The sequence below is a fragment of the Leptidea sinapis genome, chromosome 25, assembly GCF_905404315.1.
Source record: "Leptidea sinapis chromosome 25, ilLepSina1.1, whole genome shotgun sequence".
In the NCBI taxonomy this organism is placed as follows: domain Eukaryota; kingdom Metazoa; phylum Arthropoda; class Insecta; order Lepidoptera; family Pieridae; genus Leptidea; species Leptidea sinapis.
The window spans coordinates 9558797-9585728 of record NC_066289.1 but is presented as its reverse complement, the minus strand read 5'-3'; the positions used below and the strand labels follow the sequence as shown (position 1 = coordinate 9585728).

Below are 26932 nucleotides of genomic sequence, written 5' to 3'. Positions count from 1 at the left end.
TTTTTAGAGAAGAGTTCGTATCCACTTAAAAGAAGATAATATCTATATTTATATAGATAATGAAAATGGTCTTTGTTTGAGGCTCTTTCACGCCTTAACCATTAATCGTATCAACATGAAACTACAACCATTCAATGCGAAATTTATCCAAGATGGTTTATGGCTACTTATTTTTCGAATTCCAACGTTCTTTCCCTTTAAAATTCGCCCGGGCGGGAACGGCTAGTAGATTATATAAATAACTAACCCGGTGACTCCTGCAACTTGACCAGCTGCTTGTCACTGAAGTGTGACCTGTTGTGTATGAGTTGGAAGCTGTGTGCTGTGTTGCAGTGTCCACAGTGACTCGGCTCCGGCACCCTGCCTCGTTCCAGCTCAGCCACCGCCGCAGCGCCGCACACCGCGCATTTGAAGAAGGCCTCGCGCATCTCAGGCACGATACTGGACGTTCGGATCACCATGCCCGATATCGTCACCAGCTGGTCAATGTCTGTAATCAAATATTTATAAAGCCATTTATTCAACAATAAGAATACTATTTCTTATATCGAAGTTACATATAATTTAGGTTATCTTCCGCTGATTGCCAAATGGCAATCAAATAGGCCTCCTCCCACCTTTTCCACTCATTTCTGTCTTTGGCAACCCGGTACTACTTCACTCCTGCGAATTTGTCCAGATCGTCCTCCCATCTTTAGCAGGGTAATCAAATATATAATATAATCCATAAAACTGACCTTTAACTTTCGTCGTATTTAGAGCCATAATGCATTCTTTTCATTTGACATTACTGCAAAAATCTTTCCTCGTCTCTTCGAAGAACGTCATAATATAAAACGCGTTTATCATAGTTTGATACACATGATTTTTAATTATTGATATATGGTTTTGTAAGAAATACATCCAGACAAAAAAGTATCGGGAATGGATGATGTGTTTATGATTCTTAATTTAAATATTTGTTTTTTTTTTGTTGTTGTTAGATTGGCACAACTTTTTTCCACTGGGGCGGAGTTGAGTTGGATCTGTTATTTATATAAAATACAGAGCTGTTTTTAGTTATATCGTATCTAGTGTGCATTGCGAATTTCGTAATGGCCAAAAACATCGAACAAAAAGTTTGTCTTAAATTTTGCATCGCCAATGGAATTTCGTGTTCGGAGTCACTGAAAATGTTATAGAAGGCTTACGGTGAATCGACTTTATCAAAAACACGTGTTTATGAGTGGTACAAACCGTTCAAAAGCGCTCAACATGTGATGGAAGATTTGCCTCCTGCCCTGCCATCAATGTCTGCAACTAAAGTTGAAAAATCCTCATTCAAATTTGAGAGAGATAGCCGCCGAACTTTCTGTATCTCACGAGTCGATCCGTACCATTTTAACTAATCCTGTGTGTATGAAACATGTTACCTCCCGGTTAGTCCCAAAAGACCTGGGTTTTCTCGAAAAACTCAATCGCATGAGGGTTGCTAAGGACATGCTAGAACGAGTGAATTCCGAGCCAACATTCATAAAACGCATTGTTACTGGTGACCAGACGTGGGTTTACGAGTTTGACATGCAAACTAGTCAACAAGAACCGGAACCGAAACTGAAAAAACCACGCCAAAGTCGATCAAAAGTCAAAGTCATGTTGGCTGTTGTCTTTGACTATCGCGATGTTGTGCACTCGGAATTCTTGCAGGAATGTCAAACGGTAAATAAATAATATTATTTGAGCGTTATGCGGAATTTAAGAGAGAAAATTCGACTGATTTATGGAACGACAATTCTTGGATTTTTCACCACGATAATGGGCCTTCGCTCAAGGCCATTATTGTCAACGAATTTTTACAAAACACTCAACAAATACCATCGAGCAACCAGCACATTCACCAGATTCGGCTCCAGCCAACTTCTTTCTCTTTCCTAAACTCAAATTACCACTTCGTGGCACCCGTTTTCAATCGGTAGAGGACATAGAGAATTCGCAGCGAGAACTGAACTCAATTCCGGAAGGATTTAAAAAATGTTTTGATGACCTGATTATTTGTTGGCGTAAGTGTATTGTTTCTGAAGGAGCATACTATAAAGGTGATAAAATAAATTTGGATGAATAAAAAAACATTTTGTGTATTATTGATCTTTTTAAAAGAGGTTTTATTTAGGTTAAACAACACAAATTTTAAAATTTTAAAGTTATTAAAGTTACCACACAGTACACACGGGATGTAAATACTGCGTTATAAGATTCAAATTCAAATATTTTTATTCAAAATAGGATTTATAATCACTTATTGAACGTCAAAATCTACCACCCATTCAAAAGAGACTGCCTCAGACCTGAGAAGAATGGGCGCAAGAAACTCAGCGGGCTTTTTTTTTATATAAAATATGGATTACAATGTAATATCGTACAATAAACATTAATAATTAAAGAGCCTGAGGGTGTTCGCTTTAATCCCAGTCCGTGGTGTCATTAAGAAAATCGTTTATGCTATAATAACCTTTCCCACACAAGCGTTTTTTAACAATTCTTTTAAATTTCGTAACACATTTGTTTTGTACATTTTCTGGGATCATATTGTAGAAGCATATACATCGCCCAACAAAAGACTTACTAACTCGACCCAACCGAGTAGTAGGCATAACAAGTTTATGTTTGTTCCTCGTGTTAACATTATGAATGTCACAGTTTTAGAAAATTCCTAAATGTGCTTATGAACATACAAAACATTATCAAAAATGGCAACAGTCAAAATGTTTATTTCTTTAAATTTTTCTCTTAATGATTCTTTAGGACCTAGGTTATAAATCGCGCGAATAGCCCTCTTCTGCAGCACAAAGATAGTATTAATATCGGCCGCACTGCCCCATAACAATATACCATAGGACATAATACTATGAAAATAACTAAAGTATACTAATCTCGCCGTATCTATGTCAGTTAACCGTCTGATTTTCTTAACCGCATATGCTGCAGAACTAAGCCTATTCGCCAATCCTTCAATATGGGGGCCCCCAACAATTTGGAATCAAGAGTAATGCCAAGAAATATAGCAGATTCCACTGGTTTTACCACCTCTCCATTTAATAAAATATTCGCATCTACATTTTTGACATTTGGCGCGGTGAATTTAATATATTTGGTTTTATGATTATTTAACAATAAGTTATTGGCGCTAAACCAGTACACGATGTCAGATAGAGCATTGTTTACTTCGTCATATAAAACTTGGCTTCGTTTCACTTTGAATATAAGTGAAGTGTCATCCGCAAACAACAATACCACCTTGTGTTTTTTTTTCTACAAAGTTAGGTAGATCATTTATATAAATTAGGAAGAGGAAGGGTCCAAGAATAGACCCTTGTGGTACCCCCATACCGAGAGGAGTCCCAGGAGATCTCCTGCCATTCACCTCGACCCTCTGAATCCTATTATTTAAATATGAGATCAGAAGATCGAGTGCAGATCCTCTTATACCATAGTGGCATAGCTTCCTGACCAGCGTTGAATGTTGAACACAATCAAAAGCCTTAGATAAATCACAGAAGATACCAAGTGCATTCTGTGATTCCTCCCAGGCCTCAAAAATATTCCTCATGAGTTGGGTGGAAGAGGTGGGACTGCCTACGTAAAAATTGAAATTTAGTTTATTTATTTATAATAGACACACCAACAAGCTATTCTAAACTAAACAAAAATAAAAAAAATATAAAACGAACATTACGAACAGAATAGCTTTCTTACAGGTATGTACAGCTCTGTATTATTAAAGATAATGTTAGTACAAAAAACGCAAAGTAATTTAAAGATTAATAAATGTTAAAAATACAAATTATTTCTTATGTTGAATATGAGTAAAGCGAACAAACCATATTTATAATTAAAAACTATTATAAATAGCACTGTTGCAAAGTCTTTTAAATTGTAGCACCGACATCCCAAACATATCCATGGAGTCAAAATTATTATTAAGGAGCTCATTAAATGATCTCATAGAGCGCTGCAGTGGGGAGTGAAGACCAATATTAGTTCTCGGAATAGCAAGATGAAAGAATTCACAATTAATAAGCCTTGCACCGGGACGGTGTATATTGAAATCAATTTGTCGTAATATTTCTGGGGCACTAACAATACCATAACATAATTTAAATAAAAATAGCAAATCTTGAATACGACCACGATTTTTGAGAGATTTTAATTTAATAATATTTAGCCTCTGGCTGTATGGTAAACATGAACCGCTATGTTTTGTGTCTTTGTATACCAGAAATCGAGTAAAAGACCGTTGTATTTTTTCCAACCTATCAACATGAATTTTGTAAAAGGGGTCTCAAATCACACAAGCATATTCCAAATGCGACCGAACAAATGCATTGTATAAACACATGACAGAATTAATCTGTTTAAAATCTATTGAAGTACGCTTAATAAACCCAACCATTTTCGTCGCCTTTCCAACAACTTCATCTATGGCCCTAAGAGAGAACCTCGGGGAACTCCAGAAAATGTGGTGTAACACGTGGAGGTATAACCATTCGTGATGACTCTTTGAGACCTACCACTTAGGTATGACTTAAACCAAGATAATAGGGGGTTAGAGATACCGTAGTTGAAAAGCTTAGTCAGGAGTAGATTATGGTCGACTTTATCAAACGCACTACTGAGATCCGTGTAAATGACATCCGTTTGAATACCACTGTCGACGCTTTCAGCTAGGTTAGAAATAAGTTCTTTAAAATGCCAAATCATAAATTTGTGTAGAATTCTTTCAGACTTTCGGAAATATAGATAGTAGAGAAATGGGGCGATAATAAGAAACATCAGATTTATCTCCTTTCTTAAATATTGGTACGACATTAGCTAATTTCCACTTAGTGGGAAAAGAAGATGTTAATAAGGAATGTGAAAATATAATTTTTAGTGGAAGGGCTAGTTGTTTTGCACATTTTTTTATGAATATTGGTGGGATACCGTCAGGGCCAGCCCCCTTTGAAGGATCGAGAGACAAAAGGGTTTTAATAATCACGTGTTCATTGATATATATATTACTCAAAGTGGAGTGCCCGTGAGCTGTATTTACACAATCATAAGAGACATTAATAGGGGTACCTTGATAAAGGGAGGAGAAATAACCAGCGAATAGGTTTACTATATCTTCACCTGTGTCAGCCGTCATATTATTGTAACTCATTAAGTAAGACATGTGCAATAAGTTTGAAATAATAATTACAATATGGCGACAAAGTATAATCCGGCAAAGTTTGAAAGTGAACACTTGCTAAAAACGTAGTGGATTTCAGCTATCTCCGTTTTTTACAAGATTATAGCCGTTATCTGTCAATCTAATAATCACTGCACGTTCGATACAAACGATTGTTTCTTAGAGAGTTTAGTCTGGTTTGTGTTTAGATATTCTGATATCATCAAATAAGAAAGGGGTTTTAATAATCCTAATGTATTTAAGTAAAATTGGTTTTCATGACAAATTTTATACCGTTATATGACAGACAAGACATCTACCGCTGTTAATATAACTCTTCTTCAACAACCGTTTAAATTGGTCATCACGAAGTCCCGACCTCAATCCCATTGAACATCTATGGATGGGACTTTCTAAAACAACGTGTTAGGACTGTACACCCAGCCCACAGAACATCTGAGAGTTAAAAATTCCTTTTAAGGGCGAATGGGAGCATATTACCCCAAGAACTCATAAAAAACCTAGTCCAAAGCATGCCACGAAAAATTGCAGCAGTTATTTCAGCCAGTGGACGCGACACCCGATATAAATGTTTTTATTTTAATGTTTGAGTAATTTCGTAAAATTTAAATTAACCAAATTAAGATCGACTTAATTACTTAATTAAATTAAAAAAAAAAAATTGGCTTGTTAATTTCTACATAATACATTAATATTTACCCTCTGGGTTCAAATCCCTCATGTGACGTTGGGGCGCATTGAATGGCCTCACTTGTATCTGATGTTCCAACACAGCAGCCGGATACTTTTCAAAGAACAACTCGTTTACTGCTGCATCAAAAGCTGGAATTACCTGTAGATAAATTATATATTGACAATATTTCACAATGCAAACATATTGGCAATCTATTAAATATATTGTAATGAAAGTGAAATTTGCAGAGAGTTGACAAGTAGATATTTTTGAAGAAATTTTTCTGCAGTTCAAATGAACTAACAGTGGGACCAAATGAGATATGAATTGCCAGGGACTCGTTAAATTATTTATTTACCAGATACTATATACCTACGGTAGGCAGTCTACAGTTTTTTTTAATGACAATAAGGGACGAGACGGGGAGGACGTTGATCTGATGTATCAATTAGTGGGCGTATCAATTAGATACGCCCTGCCCATTACAATGTTTTAAATTCAAGAATCCTGAGCGGTATCCCAAAAATTCTGATCGGCACGACAATTATAGCGCTCGTCTCCTCGAGACAAGATGTTAAGTCTCGTTTGACCAGTAATTTCACTAGCTATGGCGCCCTTCAGACCGAAACACAATAATGCTTATACATTACTGCTGAAGCAGAAATAGGCGCCGTTGTGGTACCCATAATCTAGCCGGCATCCTGTGCAAAGGAGCCTCCCACTGGTTATTGTTGATATGTATTTGTAATATGCCGTGGGGTATCCGGCAGAGTAGAATAGACCTCCCTCACTCTTACCGAGGCGTCGTAAAAGCCGACTAAGGTATTTTGACGTCCGTAATATCATCAAGCTTTTGACGTCTCCGATCTTAGAGAAGGAAAACTTGAAATAAACCCGGTATTCTGTCCCGCCGCTTAGGGGCTGGCTGTCAAACCCCAAAGACATCATACAGCCTTACAAACAATTACCGTCGGGAACATGGCTGTAGGAAAAAATACTGTAACTGTACCCCAGGGGGGTACCGGCAGAGCCGGAGAATCCCCTCCTCCTCCTGTATCTGCAGGACGAGGCTGCTCCTCGTATTCTGGGGGGAGCAACCTAACAGCTGTAGGCGGCGACGATATTCGCCATACGTCACGCCAAAACCTAAGTCCAAATTGTTCTCGCCGGGGCGGAAAGTGGGCATCGGAATGCCGTTTTGCGACTTTGAATGTTAGAGGAGGAATGAATGAGAAACTGGATGAAATTTACGAGTTAATGAATGAAAGAAAATTAGATGTGCTGTGTGTGAATGAGACAAAACGTAAAGGGAAAGAGATACTGACGCGCGGCCCGTTCACAGAAATATGGTCGGGAGTTCCAGATGAAGAACATGGCAGTAAAGGCGTCGGTATACTTCTTTCAGAGCGAATGGCAGAATGCATGCGAGAGTATGAGTGCGTAAGTCCCCGCCTTATCTGGGTCCGACTGAAAGTAGGTCTGACACCTCTATTTTTGGTAGGTGTATACGCTCCGGACTCTTCCCATAGTACGGCGGTAAGAGAAGAATTTTGGGAACGAACGAGAGAAGTTTTGTTATTGCGTAAGTTGAATGAACGTATTGTCATGCTTGGAGATTTCAATGCAAGGGTTGGAGTGAAGCGTGATGGGTATGAAAATGTGCTTGGGACGTTTGGGGATAAGAGTGTGAATGACAACGGCGTATACTTGTTAGATATATGTGTGGAGATGGGTCTGTCTGTGATGAATACGTGGTTTCAGCATAAGATGATACATATGTACACGTGGCAAAAGAAGGAAGGCAATGTTGTGTTAAGGAGTATGATAGATCTTGTGATAGTCGATGAAAGAATAAAAATGAAACTAGTGGATACTAGAGCCTATCGTGGACCAGATGTCGGCACAGATCACTATTTGGTAATTAGCAGAATAAGTGGTTTGTTTAAGCGCTGGCGGCACAGATCAAAAGGGTCAACTACTGAATTAGAACGTATAAAAGTGGAAAGATTGAAAGATCAGCAAGTAAAAGAGATGTATAAAAAGCAATTGAGTGAACGGCTAGAAAAAAGCTGGAGTGATGTTAATGAGGAAAGTGTGAATGATGTATGGTCGGTATTTAAAACCAACATTATTAAATGTGCTGATGATGTATGCGGTGTGAGTAAAAGAAGGCGCAAGAAATGCCAAAATGCCGACTGGTGGGATGATGAAACTAGAAGAATGGTTGAGGAAAAGAAAAAAGCATGGCTGGATGTCTTGGCAATAGAAGCAACAAATAGAGCGAGTGGCGGTATGAATGAAGATAATGTTAAAGAAATCAAGGACAAATATAGATGCGTGAAAGCGAAAGTTAAAGAATGTATAGAGAAGAAAAGGAATGAGAAAAAGGTGAAATATAAGGAACAATTCGGCGCAAGTTTCCGAGATAATATAAAACTGTTTTGGAAACTCGTGAAAGAAGTGCGGGGAACAAATATAAATTCATCTATGAAACTGATTAGGAATGAACAAGGTGAGGTCTTACATGAAGAAAGTATGATACTAGAGTGCTGGAAGAATTATTTTGAGAGCTTATACGAGAAAGATGTAAGTGAAAAAGAGCAAGAAGAGATAATAGATATGTTTGTGGACCCGAGTGATGAAATAGGTTTGGATGAAATTATGAAAGCGTTAAGAGGTATGAGGTCGGGAAAGTCTGCTGGGTATGATCGAGTGACGACTGAAATGTTGAAGGCTGGCGATGGACTAATAGTGAGCCTGCTGCATCGCCTTTTTAATTTATGTTGGAAACAGGGCCAAGTTCCAGACGATTGGACGAAGGCAGTGATTGTCCCAATTTATAAAGGCAAAGGCTCGCAGCAGGAATGTCAAAATTATCGCGGGATCAGCCTTCTTAGTGTTGTTGGAAAAGTGTATGCCAGAATATTGATTGAAAGAGTAATGAATGTGACTAATGACAAGGTATGGGATGTGCAAGCGGGATTTCGGAAGGGAATGGGATGTACGGATCAAGTCTTTTCCTTACGCTGCATCACTGAAAAATGTCTGGAAAAAAACCAGAAAGTATATTGCGCGTTCATAGACTTGGAAAAGGCATATGATAGGGTGAATAGAAAGGAATTATGGAAGGTCTTATCTATGTATGGGGTGGACAATTTTCTGATAAGGGCTCTGAAATCTCTGTACAGGGATTCTCAAGCCTGTGTTCGTGTTAATGGTGCCTATACGGGCTGGTTTGATATCTCCAAAGGTGTCAGACAGGGTTGTGTAGCGTCGCCTTGGTTGTTCAACCTATTCATGGATAGATGCATGAATGATGTGAGAGAAATGCAATGTGGAATCAATATGGAAGGGTTGTGTGTTAAGTGCCTCTTGTACGCCGATGATCAAGTCATTTTTTCATCATCGGTAAATGAGTTGCAACAAATGATTGACTGTTTGAATGGGAGCTTTAAAGAGAGAGGTTTGAAAGTAAATGCAAGAAAGACGAAAGTGATGGTATTTGAGAAGGATGAAAGGTTGACTGAGTGTACTATCACGATTGAAGATGAAAGGGTAGAACAAGTTACAGAATTCGTATATTTGGGTAGCATGTTTACAAGAGACGGAAGATTTGAAGGTGATATTGAAAGGAGAGTGACTGCGGGAAATTGTGTGAATGGAGCGCTGCATGCCTTTATAAACGGTAAGACTGTGCCAATAGAAGCGCGAATGGCTGTACATAATGGAGTGCTTGTCGCCACGTTAATGTATGGAAGTGAGAGTTGGGTATGGCAGAAGAAGCATAAAAGCAGAATTAACGCAGTTGAGATGCGATCACTGCGTAGTATGTGTGGGGTAAGACTGACTGATAGAATTCCGAATGCGGTAATACGAGCGCGCTGTGGTTTGAAAGAGGATGTTGTGACAAGGACTGAAAAAGGAATGCTTAAATGGTTTGGACACGTGGAGCGAATGAGTGAAGAAAGAATGACGCATCAAATATATAAGGCAAGTGTGTGTGGGCAAGCCGGTCGCGGGAGACCTCGTAGAACATTCGTCGATCAAATTGGGGACGTTTTGAGAAAAGGAGAGGTCCGAAGCACCCGCAACCGGCGAGCATGTATGAAAAGAGTAATGAATGTAGAGGAAGCGCGTGAGGTTTGTAAGGATAGAAGCAAATGGCATTCTATTGTCTCTGCCTACCCCGACGGGAACAAGGCGTGAGTATGTGTGTGTGTGTGTGTGTGTGTTAATCAACACAACATTATTAGTACTTAGTACATACTATGCGGAAAACCTACTTTTCTTTATACATTCGATTATCCAAATGCCTCACTACAACCATTAGTTCTATTAATCGAGTTTATCCTGTATATAGTTTTGATTCATAGATAAAATAAAAATTGGTTCATTCGTCAAGTAACAATCATTCTCCACCACGAATATTTGAATTTGACCTGTCACAACTCAGAAATTGGCTCTCTGAAATGTATTTTCTATTGTTTTGCTTTTGCAGAATTTCTGTTACTGAAATTGCTGTGTATCAAACAGCTTATTAGACTTGGTGATTTCTATCTATCAAAACAATTTACCTCCTGAGGGTAGCATACAAGTTGTCTGTGCAGTTTATTGTCAAAAACCTTGACATGTTCACAGTCAACATCCAGGAAGGGCTCTTCAAGTGTATGGATCTGGAATTAAAATTAAACATACATTAATATTCTATTTATATAGTAGTAGGAATCTACTGTACACCAAAGATAATGTAAATACTACATAATAAGAGGGACTGCCTAAGTAAAAATTTAAATTTGGTTTAGATTTGACATAAGTTTGAAATAGTAATTACCAATACGGCAACATAGTATGATTCAGCTAAGTTGGAATGTGAACAATTGCTTAAAACGCAGTGGATTTCGGCTATCTCCGTTTTTTACAAGATTATAGCTGTCAACAGTCAATCTATCATGACTGCTTGCTTCATACAATCGAGTGAATTCCTTTTTTTTTAGAGAGTTTCGCCAGGTTGTTTTACACAAACAAAACTGTCAAAGTACAATTCACAGTAGGTGCAATCAATTAGTGAAACAAACACTTTGACATTTGCTGTTTTTATGGCGCCTTATTCCTTTCTGTAAAGTAAGTTGTCATTTATAATATTAGGTTTTATTTCAATTTCAAAAGCAGCAAATCAGTGTTTTGGCAACTATCCCAATAAATTTTAACATTACAGCAGTACATGCGCAATATCATATTACTATTGATAGCAATAAGAAATTATCAATTATGTAAGTACAGTACAAATAAAACCAGGGGCATTCCGTATAATCCAAAATCCGGATAACCGATGACAAAGCAAATCAAACAATATTTAAAATTTAATAATTTTTCATTATGTAATGGGTTTTACTTAGATAATATGATATATAATAAACGAGCTATAACAATAGATAATGAATTACATAATACTTATGTTATTTAAAATTTTTGTTTAAAATAACTTGTTATTGATCTTTGACGTAATGCATCACATCTTTTCATTGCAGCCTTTTTGTTGCGCTCCAATTTGTCATCTCTTTCAAACCACTTAAAAGCAACATCTAGACTCCAGAGCTTCAAAAGCTTCTGCGTGAGATGGACATACATCCCCAGTTTCAGTCTCTTCTTCATCTTCTCTCTCGTTATTGTTTAAATCCTCAATGATTTCTTCATCAGTTAATATTAGGAATCCAGGGTCTTCACTATCGCAGTTCAGCCACTCCTTAATATTCTTTTCATCGCACCCTTCACCAAAGCTAAGAATTTTCATTGCTTCTCTTATTTCTTTACAAGGCAATAATAAACTTGTCGTAACATGTCTCGCTGCGCCGTCAAAACATTTTTAAATAGATAATTAGAGCCAAGACGGATGAGTCCGGCTAATCGGATATTCGGGATTCTACTGTAATACATTTAATTCCTGAGTAAGTATCCTTTAAGGTTACCCTGTTAAAGTACAGTGCATATAATCAAAATCGTGTTTTGGTATGCTATACTATTAATCGCTATGTGATGAGTTATGACTCAGTTTATCCTGCCGGTATAATGGGCAGTTGTGCATTCACCACTAAATATCCCCTCGATTCGAAATCACTTCTCTTACAGCCACAGCCTGTATCAGCATACTGGAAGGTGAACATGGTCACTTGGAAATTTGGAAGAGAAGGCCAAACTACCTTCTAAAACGCTTGGTGTACTCAGTAAGGTGAGACAGTACTACAGCTGTACAGTACAATCATACTGTTACGACCTCCTATGGAGAACTGTTTTTACCTCTGGGAGGGTAATGAAGAGCGAAAAAATGATAAAATCATTCATCAATTCATCTTCGATTGGCTCCATTAATTGGTACTGCATAGAGATGTGTGTGGGTACAGTCTAGTGCTCATATTTATCTTAAATTATGTTTGAAAGTAAAATAAATACATAGCTAACTCACCTCTTCCAACTTCAACTCGTACAGTGCTTCATTAGTAACTGCTGTGGGCTCCACATATCTTTGTATGAACTTAATAAATTTCTCCCGACACTCAGCAATTGCTACATCAGTTCCCCAAACCACTAGTTGAGGCTCACTTGATGTTTCTGGTTGGACTGTTTCTCCCTTTAAAAATAAAAATAACTTTTCTATTATTCTCAAAAACATTATAAACATTACTATTGTACCTTAATAGTGTCAGTAGCCGAAACATCATCTGTTATATATGAACTAGAAGGTGTGTTCCCCCCAGCCATGTACCAAAAAGTTTTGGATTTCATATGTATTTATTCAACTCTCTTACCTATTGCCTATTGGCCCTATAAGAGCAATAATTAATAACTACCAAGATGGCCCCACAATGAAAATAAAAAAAACCTATTATTTTTCAAAATTATTTAGAAATGGTATATTGTTATATCTAAGACCATATACAGAGCCATATAAGACACACAGACAGAAAGTTTGCTTATTTCCGTTGTTGTTTGAAAGAAAGAAAGAAAAAATGTTTATTGATGTCACTATACATTCGATAATAGTTCTTAAAGTTATACTAATCTAATTATGATCTAATGACGCCAATGGGCCCCCAACTCAGCATAGTTGTGGTTTCGAAAGAATCCACAACGCTGGTCTTCCGTGGAAACCCAGAGAGCGCTACTAATGCACAGTCCTGTCACACGAATTATGTATGATTTAGCTACATTTCAAAGATGAATCCATCATCTCTGAAATGCTATCGCACTAAAAGATGGTCATGAAATTTAGTCAGTTTACTTTTAATAAAAACATACTACACTAAGCCAAGGGCCAGACCTGCAGTTACCCTTCAGCCAAATGCGGTCATGGATACTCTCTCTCACCAACAACCTACACAGAGCCCGATGGTCGAATGTCTCAGGCTGTAGAAAGAGATGAGACAGTCGAAAGAGATGATTCCTGCACTATCGCCCAAACTGACATGTCGACATAATATATAAAAATATTGAAATTACTAATTTATATCAATGTACTAATAATTTTAGTTTAGAAATATTCTGGTGTTGCTTACACTTCTGGGAGGTGTTGGTGCTGGTACATTGCGACCTTGCTGATGACCTCTCAAGTCTGCTCTCTGTCTGGCTGGTGTCATAGCACCCCTCATTAGAGAACGAGGAGTGCTTAGTGAACTTGGTGTGCCATAATTTAATGGAGAGCTCATTTCAATATCAAGTCCTGGAAAATAGAGGGAAATAACACTTTTACTGGTACTGTTTTGCCAAGATATATTTTATAACAATAAATAATAATTTGTGTTAATAAAACCAATAATAAGTATTTTATTTAAACACTGATTTTTCACAAGTCTGTCTGTCTTTAACTAAAGAAATGCTTGTAAAATCTTGTTGTTGACTAACTATACAGGATGTCCCAAACTTATGGGACATGAAGGGAAAGTACCTTAAATATCGAAGATAGGCTATTTTACTGAAAGAAGACTTTATGTTATTTTTAAAAAGTTAGTACTTCTGCATTCAAAGATTTTCTAAAAATTACTTGCCTCGTCTGGGAATCGAACCGACTGAAATGTAAAAAAAAAACACCCCTACTTTTATAATGCCAATCGAGAGAATGGCCAAAAACTAATAACTCTTCTTGAGTAACATAGGGGACGTAACATAGTATTTTAAAAGAAAGGAACAACGTAAAATGAATGTTTTCCTACTTGGATTGGTACGAATGGACCGATTAGATGGCCGGCCAGATCCCCGGACCTTACACCATTAGATTTCTTCTTTTGGGAATATGTGAAACGATACGAGAACGTGGGCGAGTTACAAACAGAATTGTGCCATATCATATCGAGTATTCACCATAAAATGATAAGAAAATCAACAGGCAGCGGACTCATTAAAAGATTGGCGATTTGCGTAAGACAAGAGGGGTCACATTTTCAGCATTTAATTAATTAATTTACAAAAAAATACCCACTTAATTGACTACTTTCTTTTAAAATACTATGTTACTTAAGAAAAGTTATTAGTTTTCGGCCATTCTTTCGATTGGCATCATAAGAGGCGGACCAGACGAGGCAAGTAATTTTAAGAAAATCTTTGAATGCAGAAGTACTAACTTTTTAAAAATAACATAAAGTCTTCTTTCAGTAAAATAGCCTATCTTCGATATTTAAAGCACTTTCCCTTCATGTCCCATAACTTTGGGACACCCTGTATATTATAGCCAAAACAATAATTACTAATAAATTACAAAAATCATTGATATACAATAACAACTAGACTCCCAATTAGCTATTAAAATGTTGTCAAAAAATGTCTGAGTAGTGATGTTTATACATATCATACATTACAACACTCATTCAAATTAATCCTTATTTCATGGCAGTAATGTTTAAAGTGTATTGTGTACACTAATTAGAAGTGGTAACAGTAGCAACATTAAAAGTGTCAAGTTAGTTGCACAATTATGTTACCTTTTTTAGTTTGGATATGCTGTTATTTGGACAGTTATTCACTGAAAACTCTATTATTGTGTGGCAATGTATTGTAAGTGCGGACAAAACAGAACTGAACGAAAACTCTGTCTAATAGATGCATAGGCAGAGTTTTGGTTCAGACAAATTTATGAGCGTGATTGTGGGCCTAGTTGATTATTTTATGTCAATGAAAAAAATATTTTTAAAAATGTATCTACAATGAAATTTATTCCAATTACTTACAAGTAATAACCAAGTATAAAATGATAAATTTAGTTCTGATATAGTAAAAAGGAAATTTAAAATAATAAATTTTAATAGCATTAGAACTAATCAAAACAATGTTGTTAAATATTGTTGACTATTCATTTACTATATGACTATATATATATATATTCTTGTCTAACAAGTACTTTCAAATGATTGAAGGGAAACACAGTAAACTTAACAAAAATTGTCTATTCTTTGGTAAACTTTTGGAAGGCTGTTGAATGTACAGACAATTATATTAAGTGTGTGAAAGTGATCAAGGTTCAAGTTTGCATTTGTTCGGAAAGTATCATTCAGGCTCATTTTCGAAGTCTCAAGGGAGTGGATACATTAATTAACAAAAGAATATCGGGACCATCACTTCGATTATTATATTCATTAAAATTGAATGAACACAGAAAGAGACAACCCAATATATTCCTCCTATCCAACAGTAATGGTTCAAAGAATATCAGAAACGGTCAGAATAGCTGCTGAATTAAATATTTTTGGATGTTTTCTAACTTATTATTTAATATTTGGTAGGAAGCACAGATACTGTAGAACAACATTCCAATATACTGCAAAAGAAAGTATAGTAAATAATTATTTGAGCTTGAGGCTTTCTTAGCCATAGTGTCAATGTGTAAATTAAACATAAGCTCTCTGTCTTATATGACAATTGAATCAAATTAAATAGAATCCACGGGAGTCAAGAAACTCCAACTACATAAAATATTCAAATTGATCTTTTTTGATAAAAATTTTGTCACTATTCATTTTGAAGTATTTAGGATTTCATCATTATTCATACATAATAAATATTAAAGTATACATTTTCTAACACATAAGGTGGGTTTTGGGCATTATTGTAACCATTTATTTTTTTAATTCTTTATCTTTACAAGCCAAACATCATTTTGATTAAATTGGCAATTATCTATAATCATATTTTTTTTTAAATATACAACCATATTCTGACAAGTAATAATATAGAACAGATAGTAATATTTTAAGGATTCTTATTATAAGATAGATTTTTTCATTTTTAAACATTCATATTTAAACATAATGGACATTCTTTTTTTTACATGCATATTTGAAATGACTGGTTGGTTCAGGGCAGGGTTTCTTTTTAAGCCCTCTAGTCTTTTTGTTATACTATTAGTATTAGCATCATGAATGATCATTTTGTAATAATAATTTATAACTAAAATTTATTGTAATCTTAAAATAATAATAATAATCATTTATTTCAGCCACTATACATCCATAAGTATTAGTTATTAAGTTAGTAACAATTTTTCTTAGACTAAGTTAGTAATGTTAGTGGTAGTATTAGTAATTGTATGTTAGTTACAATTTTTCTTAAAAATTATGTTAGTAAGGTTAGTTATTTTCACAATAAGTTGCACGCAGCTAGAGGCGCATGCAAACCTATCCAATGCCTCAGCAGTGGGGAGTCCCACCTGCATGCCAACGCGCTCAGGATAGTGTTGGGGCTAGCCTGGAGCCTGTTCATTAATGATGCGCATCTATTTCTAATGATCGCGTAAAAATCATCAACGCGCGCCTCCGCAAACATGCCGGATGCACTACAAAACCTAGGCAGCCCCATCACTACCCTAAACGCGTCATTATATTGCACTCGCAGCGCGTTGTATGCCCTCTGCGTATAGCCGGTCCAAAGGCTGCACGTGTAAAATGATTGGCAACAAGCCTTAAGCAGAGTTATTTTGACATGTTCACTACAACGCGCAAACCTTCGGGCCAGCATATTACACCGGAAAGCCAACGCCCTACGTTGCCTCTCTAAGTCTAGGTTATCACTTAGGTTGTCGGAGACCCAGTGGCCAAGATATTTAAACTTCGTTACCATATTTATTGGTGCGTTACACAGCGATAGAGGTTCTTTATGTTTGTAAATTTTATTACCCAACTTAAATATCATAAATTCGCTTTTAGTTGTATTGTATTGAAGACCATGGACCTCCGCATAATGTTCACATATTCTCAGCAGATTTCTTAAACCCCTCATTAAGGGGCTCAGCACAACCATGTCTGCGTAGCTGATGTTGTTAACACATACACCAGCCCCGTGAAACCCAATCCTGGTACGGCTGAGCTCCTCAATGAGGGAGTTTATGTACAAATTAAAAATACGAGGCGAGCTGATCCCCCACTGTCTCACCCCGCACTCCAGACCAAAGGCATCCAAATAGGCACTAACCCACTTAACCACGTTTTCTTGATTACCGTACCAGAATTTTAGGAGCGAGATAATGTCATCTGTTACACTAGTATCACCACGTAATTTTTCCCACAAGATATTATACAACACCATATCGAACGCCTTCGATAGGTCTAGATAGCAGGTGTAGACTGGCGTTTTTCTTACTGTGTAATATTGGACAGTTTGCTTGAGACACAGTATCACAGTTTCGGTTGATAAGACTGGTCTAAAACCAAATTGGGCATCATTAAGTTCTATACCACTGCTCAACCGCTTGTCAAGCAAACTGTGTAATACCTTAGCAGTGACTGTCACTAATTAAAATAGGCCTATAGTTAGACATATTTGCCACATTGCCAGTTTTGATTTTCACAATTGGTACAACAACTGTATACATTAGGTCTTTTAGTAAGTAAGAATGTCCCACACATATCATGAAAAACATGGCCAATACTTGATATAAATGAGGACCTGCGTATTGCAAATGTTCAATGCTGAGACTGTCATGGCCCGGAGATTTACCTCTAGTCATATTTTTAACCACACTAGCGACATCCTTGGCAGTAAAGTGTGTAACACAGTCATCCATAGAGGCCTCAGCATTCAACATCCGCTGAGCTGATGATGAGGATGATGACAGTGGAGATTCCATCCTAAAGTGGGTTCTGAAAGCATTTGCTATCTCAACAGCATCATATTTGTCAGCAATGCAGACGGGAGCACCTGAACCTGAATCTAACTCTTTTGTGCATTTCCAAAATTTGCTAAAATTTCTGCCAGTGATGATTAGAGATGGCATCCATTTTTACTTTATGCTCATTATTCTGGCACCACTTAAGTTTAGTCTTGAATATTTTACAAGAATCTTTCATATTTTCATAAACTTAACCACAATCGGGTTTATTGTAGGACAACCATAGCTTATACCAGTGTCGAGCTCTCCCGTGTGCCTCCCTGACATAATCATTCCAGCCTGTGACATGTTGAAATTTATTCTTAGCGTTTTTAAAATTACTGCTTATTGAGGCGTCTGTTAAGATCTTAATTATTTTATTACACATGATATCTATACCCATTTTACATTTTAAATTACTACATCTCTTATCAGCACAATCATGAAATTCTAATGGAAAATCAAAGTCTTTTAAATCATTATTACATTTGTCAAAATAACTGTTTATTTCAGAAACATTTCTGCGGCCCCAAATTACTTTATTATACAAATATTTTTTTATATGAGACTGCGAAACCTTGGCTTGAATTAAGTCCAGGTTACATTCAATCATTAGAGGTAAATGATCAGATCAGAATAAGTGTCGTTCAACACTGACACACCGAGTATTGTTTGTCACACAGCACTAGTGACGAGACAATGGTCTAGCCATCGTCTACAGCTATGAGCGTCACTGATTAAAAGAGAAATAAAAATTATTTACCCATAGGGCTAGAAGCCAGAGTTTGAGCTGGAGATGTCCCTGGGGGCTGATGAGTTGGTGTTCGTGGGGTACCACGAGGTGTTCCTGGAGTGCCATCTGAAAATATTACAGTGTTGTGTACATTCAAATAGAGAAAATATTACAATATACACATTAAAGGCAAACCATCTTATGCTTTGTAGAATATAATAAAATAAAGTTATGTCACCCAGGTAAACAGTCATAGAATAATGTCAACAATTTATTGTCAATTACAGCCTATGGTTCCAGAAAGGGACCAATCAATATTATTTTTTTATGAAGAAAAGTGATGGGACAAAAAAAATGTTTACCATATATTTTTGACCACTGATGTAAACAAGGGTTGTAGTTTTTTTATTAAAATTTTACACAAGTATTTGTTTACAGCATAGTAACTCCAAAACATAGATATACACTACAGTAATAAATAATAAGTAACATTAAAAAATAGACAAACGCATACCATTATAACCTCAGTCAATATGATTACCTAATTAAATTAAAGATAGAACTAACTTTTAGAGGGTGTTCCACTAGAACGCTGTGGAGTTTCGGGTACAATAAGTTGTTGTGATGATCGCGTCCTTCGTGACGGCGTAGGAGCATCAGACGATGCTCTTGATGACGGTCTTTTCGAAGGAGTAGACATTTTTACTGACCAACTTCTTTGCTGTTTACACTTATCACATTCATAAAACCTTGTCTACTTTCAATTAAAATTAACTATTCTTGTCGCAATGATGTGCTTAAAACTACATTAAAAAATTAGAAACTTTAAAAATTGAAGGTGTTATTTTTATTATTTTGCCGGTAAGTGAGCAGTTAACTGTTAGGCGCCAAAATTTGACGGCTGTCATTTCACTTATCGGGTATTTTAAGTATAGCTATGAGGCCATCAGCACAAACCAATATTTAAAAGAAATAGCAAACAAGAATATTACTTATTTGAAATTAAGGACACTTTTATTTATTGCGATTATTCTGTTTATATATATATAGGGATATAAGTTCGAATTCCAAAATGTAATGTTTTTTAATAGTCACCTTTGCGTAAGTTATTAAGTGGTATTTCAGTTTTACTTTTTTAAATAAAGATCTTCATTAAGTCAATAATTTCAATAATTATTGTTGTTTTATTTCGGGAATATCACTAATCTCAAAGAGGATCACGCATCTTGTGTCTATCGAAAATGGAAATGGTAACACTGCACAGATATACTTCCATAGATATTGCTGATAGATAATAATATTAAGAATGTTTTTAGTTAAGAAAATTCAAAAAATGGATTGATATTTTTTTATTGTTTTTATAGAGATATTTATTTATCTAAGCGCCAATAAATTTATCAACTTTGAATTATTAACAGTAAGGAGTTTTGTTTCGACGGAGAAGTAAGTACCACTGTATTTTTTTTTTGTAGCGGAACTATAGACAACACTTTCGTTTTTTAATCAATTGATCGTTCATTGACTTCATTCACCGCTGTTGTTTTCGTGGTGTTTTATTGATAATAAATAAATACACACTTATTGCGAATTAATATCAATGTAAAGCTTTGGTCAGCTGTATTTAAAACTAGTGCAATAATTAGTAACATAGTTAACTTCGATGTCTATCTCATAATTCCAAGTTTCAACTTCGTGCAATCTAGTGTCTACCTTCTTAAAATAATTGCTTTGACTTCGTACTCAATAACTTTTTATTTTAGGACGTGTAAATAGAAATTATAGTGTAATGCGTATTTATAATAAGAAAACGTAGCCGATTTAAAATTCTATCGGACCTGAATACAGTATTGGTGAGTATATTATATTGTTTTAACATTTGTTATTTTTGTGATTCATTTTGCAATCTACATCCATTATGACATTGTGACTCTCGGATCATACAAGAAAAGACCGAAATCTCGCTTTGTTATCAATTTTAAAGATACTAATTGCGTACATCAGATTTCTCTAGAAATTAAAAAAAAATCTATATTTGTAGGTATTCAAAGAAAGTGTTAAATTTTTTTTTATATTCTAGGCTCACCACACAGCTCTCTAGACAATGAATATACAAAAATATATTAGTATTTTAATGTACTTAAATAATATATGTTTCAGTAAAATTATTTCAGAAACATTTGGAGTATATTTATAGAATATGGAGTGAAGTTCTCTGATATTGATTGCACTTTATTGCATTGTCATGCATTAGTGCAAAACAAAGAACAATATTAACATATTCTCATATAATTTGTTTAAATATAATTCTTAGACATTTCATTGTTCGAATTTTATTACATTAAATAAATATGTAAGTTATTTTTTTTATTTTACATATTTTAACTCTTGCATGTAAATTATAGTTGATTAATAGCAGGATTGTACGTAATGTGTAAATGGTATATACAAATACATACTGGGCTAAAAATAATGTTTAAAATTACTAGTTTTTTTTCAAATGCACATTTAATCCTCCATTTATTTAAAAAAATAAATAATCATGTTTATATTTACATTAGTAGTATAATATTCAGCATATGCTAAAAGAAAGTTATATCATATCAATCATGCTATTTTGTATATCCATTAAGGCACTATTGTGACCTTCAATGTAAAAAGCTGTTATTATGTTCTGAACTAGAAGTAAATGGAGTATACTGATGGGCCATATAGATGCCTTAATTGTGTGCATTTTGTGAGCAGTGTTGCCCAGCTACTCCAACTGTCCCAAGACATCTAGCTCATCTGTTGATGATTAAAATTAAAAAAATGTCAATTTCTGAATGAGTCTATAGAGAGAGAGTCTTGAGAATAATCTCAAGGATACATCATCCTTTATTACTGATTACACCAATAGATAATGCCATCAATATCATGCAGCCAAAAATTTCACTTTTACTTCTCCCATTTTTGGAAAGTTCATCAAACCAAGTCAACTATATCCTGGCTTTGTGATAAACAATTTTAATCGCCTTACAGGAAGAGTAATACTTATGATAACCAGATCTCATAATAACAAACTGTAGCTCACAAGCCGTAATATAAAAATATTTCATACTACACCATGATTTGACCAGTATTCCTATTAATTTATTATTTATACATCACTAGTTGTTGAATACCAAAAAAGGTCGGGTTATGTAAAAAGGTTAAGGGATTGTGAATATGCAATCAATTTTTATTTTTTACTGGAAATTAGCAGAATTATTTCATATTAAATATTTTTAAAATCATGGTCATATAACTCACTCAAAAATACTATATAATATGTTTTACTAATGAAAGTATAGAAAATGTAGGAATTGTAATAACAGTTATTTAACATTGTTAATGTTTTGATATTTTTGTGGAAGTGATGGAAATAAAATTGAGAGTCAACTGTTCAATGTATGTACTTTTAATTAATTCATATAAGTCATTGTACATAAAAATATTGAAGGGAAATGAAGACAGAAAATGTTCTCACATCTCTTTCCTTTACTTCACTATATATATATATATTCTTTCTTTCCATAGCTTTCCTTTAACAATGTTTGTTCTAGTATGCGGATCAGACTTAATAATTCTGATTGCGTACCTCAAGATATAAAAAACCCTGTAAACTTGTCTATTAGGTGGTGTACCCTTCATTATGATCTGTTGAATTGTTAGGGCATGAAAATCAAAATAACAAACCAACTCACATTCATATTTATAATACTAGTAAAGATTATTTTATTACTAGCTGGCGTCCGCAATATTGTCCGCTAGGACACTTTAAAGCAGTAAATATACTGTCTGCATTTATTGTGACAATATGTCTACCGCCTTTTTGATGTTCCATGGAAAAAAAATACTCTATGAACAATTTTTTGGTTGGTTTTAGAACACTCAGAAATGTATTCTTAAATTAATATTATACAGTTATTTTTTGCTATGATTCTATTACATGCTTTGGATAGATAAATACTGTCCAGTGTAAGATTTATGCTACAATCTAATTGTAGTGAAAATTTCTTTAGAGGTGTTGAACACTTTTCTTAATCTCGCGTCGTAACACGTGACCCTGATCGAAAATTCGTAAGAGAGTCTTTGAATTTATGGAACATGATCTTTCGGTGAAAGTGCACTGCGTTATTTTTTTTATATAAGAAGGGGCAAACGGCTCATGGGATGGAGTGAGGTGAGGTAACCATCCATGGACATTCGCAACAACAGATGTCAAGAGATATGTTGCCTGCCTTTGACGTGGGACTATGCTCTTTTCATGAAGGTCCCTAAGTCGTATCGGTTCGGGAATACAGCAGCCGGTTATTGATTCCACAAAGAGTCTGTACGAGGCAAGAAATTTCTTCGCGCGGTTGTCGAATGCCAGACGTCAACGTGATGCGGGTGGTATTTAGTATTTCGACTAATGTCCGGTGGTGGAATTCGGAACAGGTCCCCGTGATTAATTCTGTAGAAGATGCAGGGACAACCCACATCTCTACGCAACACCATAGAATGAAGCCGATTAGAGATGATTCGAGCCGCTCGAGAATGTAGAATTATCAGTATATAATACAAATATTATGAAGTTTTAAAAAAAAGTTGGTTGATTTTTTAAATTTTTCACCTGTTAGGATGGTATATTGTCACTGAGTAAGATTAACCCTATTCAAAAATCCCAACGTATAATTCAATCTAAAAGTAGGTTAACATCACAGTCTATGTTTGTTTTGCCACTCTTTTAGCAGTGGGAGGCTCCTTTGTACAGAATGCCGGCATTGGGTACCAAAGCGGTGGTCTTTTGTTGCCAAGCGTAAAGAGCAAGCATTATTGTGTTTCGGTTTCGGTTAACAAGTGAAATTACTGGGCTAATGAGACTGAACATCATATGAAAAAAATATTCAAAACAAATGTATTACGAAATTCAAAAGAATTGTTAAAAAACATTTGTGTGGTAAAGGTTAATATAACATAAATGACTCTCTTAATGATACCACAGATTACTAAGCGACCGCCTTCAGGCTAAATAAGATTTTTTTTGTATCGTATTTTTATGAAAAAAAAAGCCCGCTGAGTTCCTTGCGCCCGTTCTTCTCAAGTCTGAAGCATACTTTTGCAAGTGGGTGGTAGTTTATGACTATAATTTATATAGTGATTTCATCTCCCATTTTGAATAATAATGTTTGAATTTGAATGAAGCTCAGAATTTGGGGTTCAATCAAGAATCTTTAAGAAGCCGGAGCGAGCGCCGCGTTTGATAATATGTAACAATTCTTCGATCCAATCTTCCAAAATGATTTCATTCACAGGAATGCAAGTGATTCTGAAATCGCCACAGTTCCTTGACCCCTTTTTGTGCTCAACACTGTGGGTATTGCGCATGTGCAACAATGCTCGGCTCCCGCCAGACCCCACGTCTTAATAGTTACGCGTCTCGATTGAAAACATTCCGATTCACGTTGTATAGTGCGCCACGACATTTGTCTATTGTGAAGGTAGATAGCATATATTCGTATATTATAAAAATTGAGCATTCATTAGGCCTTGCCACTAAAACTCCGTTGTCCGTTCTGTATCTGATGAACTGCAATACATAGTTACCCCCTTATTCATAATAGTCTGCTAACTTAAAGCATTGCTAACTCTCACTCTGTCTTCTTCTATTGACCTAAGTCAGAATGAGAAAAACACTTCTAAGCGGCTGTTTAAAGTTAGCGGACCATTATGAATAAGGGGGTTAGTGTTTTACCTACTATTAATGAGGTGTATTATAATATGTATAGAATAACCAATGTTATTCTATAAATATAGATAAATCACGTCATATCAACGAAGCTGAAATATGGAACATGCCACAAATAACACCATAATAAGCTTGAACATATATCATAATAACGTATATATATATATATATATATCTTTAACATAAATCTCTACAGAGGCGCATTTGCTTCTGTTTTTTAAAATATTCTTGCTCTATTAAACTTTATTCACATTGCCTCTAATAAGAGTAATAAAGTTTAGGTTGTGTATGTTGAATTTAGAATCCGATGCCGTTCCCAATATATCTACATATAGAGATAAATTACTACCTTCTACTGTCAGAAATTAGCTGTCAATAATCTGAAGCTGTCCCAATATACCCGATAAGTCATTCTTATCGCCCTATATTATTGGGACGCGTGAATTGCAATTTCCATACAAACTTCTATCGCTGGTAAGCTATACGTCGTCCCATTGACAGACAGCGTGTACGGATAAGATGATTTACCGTCGATAAGTTTATTGGGACAGGAAAGTCAACGATAGTTACGAATTTTAACTCAAGTAGGCCACAACTGGAGATAGACTGAATATTGCAAATGGCCGTAAGGTAAAAAGTTTTCTTACATCTATCTATGTTCTATCTATCTATATATAATTAAAATTGTCTTTGTTTGAGCCTCTTTCAAGCCTAAACAGTGGTTTAGGCTTGAAAGGCTTACGATCAGTGGATCGTAGATCGAAATACCTGAAATTCATGAACTATACCAATAGTAGGTTTAGTTTGCCTATCACGACAGGACACGAGATAATCTTCAATTCTAAACTTGTTTATTATTTTTAAAAACCCTTTATCTACGCGGACGAAGTCGCGCGCATCAGCTAGTTGTTGATGAACACACGTTTGCTGTTCCGCTATCTGACTGCGAATATAATAATAATAATAATAATATTGACACACTTTTTACACAAATTATCTTGCCCCAAGTTAAGCATATATGTATAGCCTGTGTTTGGGTTGCAAGACAATGATATATTTAATACAATATACTTACTAACATACATAAATTCATATAAACATACATAAATACATTTAAACATCCATGACTCGGAAACAAACATCCATATTCATCATATAAATGCTTGCACCTACCGGGATTCGAACCCGGGACCTCTAGCTTAGTAGGTAGGATCGCTAATCACTCGGCTATACAGGTCGTCAATATAGATAGTATACGTCATTAGTCACAATAACTATCAAAAACATATATTTCTTTTACAAAAGTAAAACGTAGTTACATTGCTTTCAAATTATGTTGGGTACTAGGGTACGGAACCCTTCTTAAAAGAGTTCGACTCTCATTTGTCCGATTGCTACGTACTTTTATCTACACCCATGCTTTAAATCCTCTATTAAAGATTCTGAAACAGTTAGCTTATTGCCAACATTAAAATACCCAATGTTCTAAAAACCATTACATCATCCAAACGAGTGTTGTAATGTTGTACTGAATTTCATAACAACACTCCTATGTTTTTTTTTCTATCCCTTCATGCGCAAAGAGTTTCTTGCTCGATGCGTGGTATCTGTATGTATTCAAAAAAAGAACATTTTCGTTTACGCGCGTTCCACACTACCAGAACGTCGCGCGCCGTAAAAAACGTAGGTTAATCGAATCCCCGCCATTTTTCTTCGATATTTTTATTGTTTTGTTTACAAAAATGAGATAACCCCATATTACACAGCAGTTGCATAAATAACTATTACTCTACCGAGTTTGATGATACTTAGAATGGTTCGAGGTTAAGCGGATTAAAAAGATTGCTTAGGAAGCGCGATGTTAACTTTATTCCATGCGAATCAAGTTGTCTATTATTACTTTATTATCCGGATGACCGACCCTTACTCGGATTTTAAGAATGTACAAAACTTGAACAAAAAAAAACTAATAGGACATCTGGATTCGAACCGGGGTTTTCTGCTTTCCGGATCACCCAATCGCCTATATGAGCTACTATAGTCTTGTATATTGTGGCGAAATTTATCTTTGTATACTAATGTTATTGTAGCTCTTTCTCATTAAAACACGGATAAAACTACATTTTTTTTTAAATTGAATCCTAGCTAGATCGATTTATCGCCCCCGAAATTACCCGTATACTAATTTTTATGAAAATCGTTGGAGCCGTTACCGATATTGTTACCGTTACAAGAATTGCTCGTTTAAATACATAAGATATACAAAGTATGATTATGATTAGTGCGTTAGTGACGCGATATGAAGGGGCGGGTCGTGCGTTCGATCCCCGGCTGTGATTTGAGACCAAAAATACACCCTGAACGCTGACTATTCGAGAATTTTCCAGATTGTTTAATAAGCAAATAATTGCGGGGCAATCAACCCTAGTAATAGTTTGTGT

The 26932-nt window shown here is 35.5% G+C and overlaps 2 protein-coding genes across 2 annotated transcripts in view; one reads left to right on the top strand and one right to left on the bottom strand.

The window, feature by feature from the left end:
- LOC126972154 (DNA replication licensing factor MCM4) overlaps positions 1-19630 on the bottom strand; it is a 41166-nt gene extending 21536 nt beyond the window's left edge. Inside the window, exons 1-7 of the mRNA XM_050818745.1 lie at positions 19310-19630; positions 18773-18868; positions 13433-13596; positions 12343-12507; positions 10457-10555; positions 5909-6041; positions 248-490 (exon numbers count right to left, since the gene is read on the bottom strand). Coding sequence (XP_050674702.1) covers positions 248-490; positions 5909-6041; positions 10457-10555; positions 12343-12507; positions 13433-13596; positions 18773-18868; positions 19310-19442 — 1033 coding nt within the window. The 5' untranslated portion in view covers positions 19443-19630. The remainder of the gene's footprint in view (positions 1-247; positions 491-5908; positions 6042-10456; positions 10556-12342; positions 12508-13432; positions 13597-18772; positions 18869-19309) is intronic.
- A 663-nt stretch (positions 19631-20293) lies between these two features.
- LOC126972158 (protein wech) overlaps positions 20294-26932 on the top strand; it is a 39670-nt gene continuing 33031 nt past the window's right edge. Inside the window, exon 1 of the mRNA XM_050818759.1 lies at positions 20294-20592. The gene's annotated coding sequence lies outside the window, so the exon portion shown is untranslated. The remainder of the gene's footprint in view (positions 20593-26932) is intronic.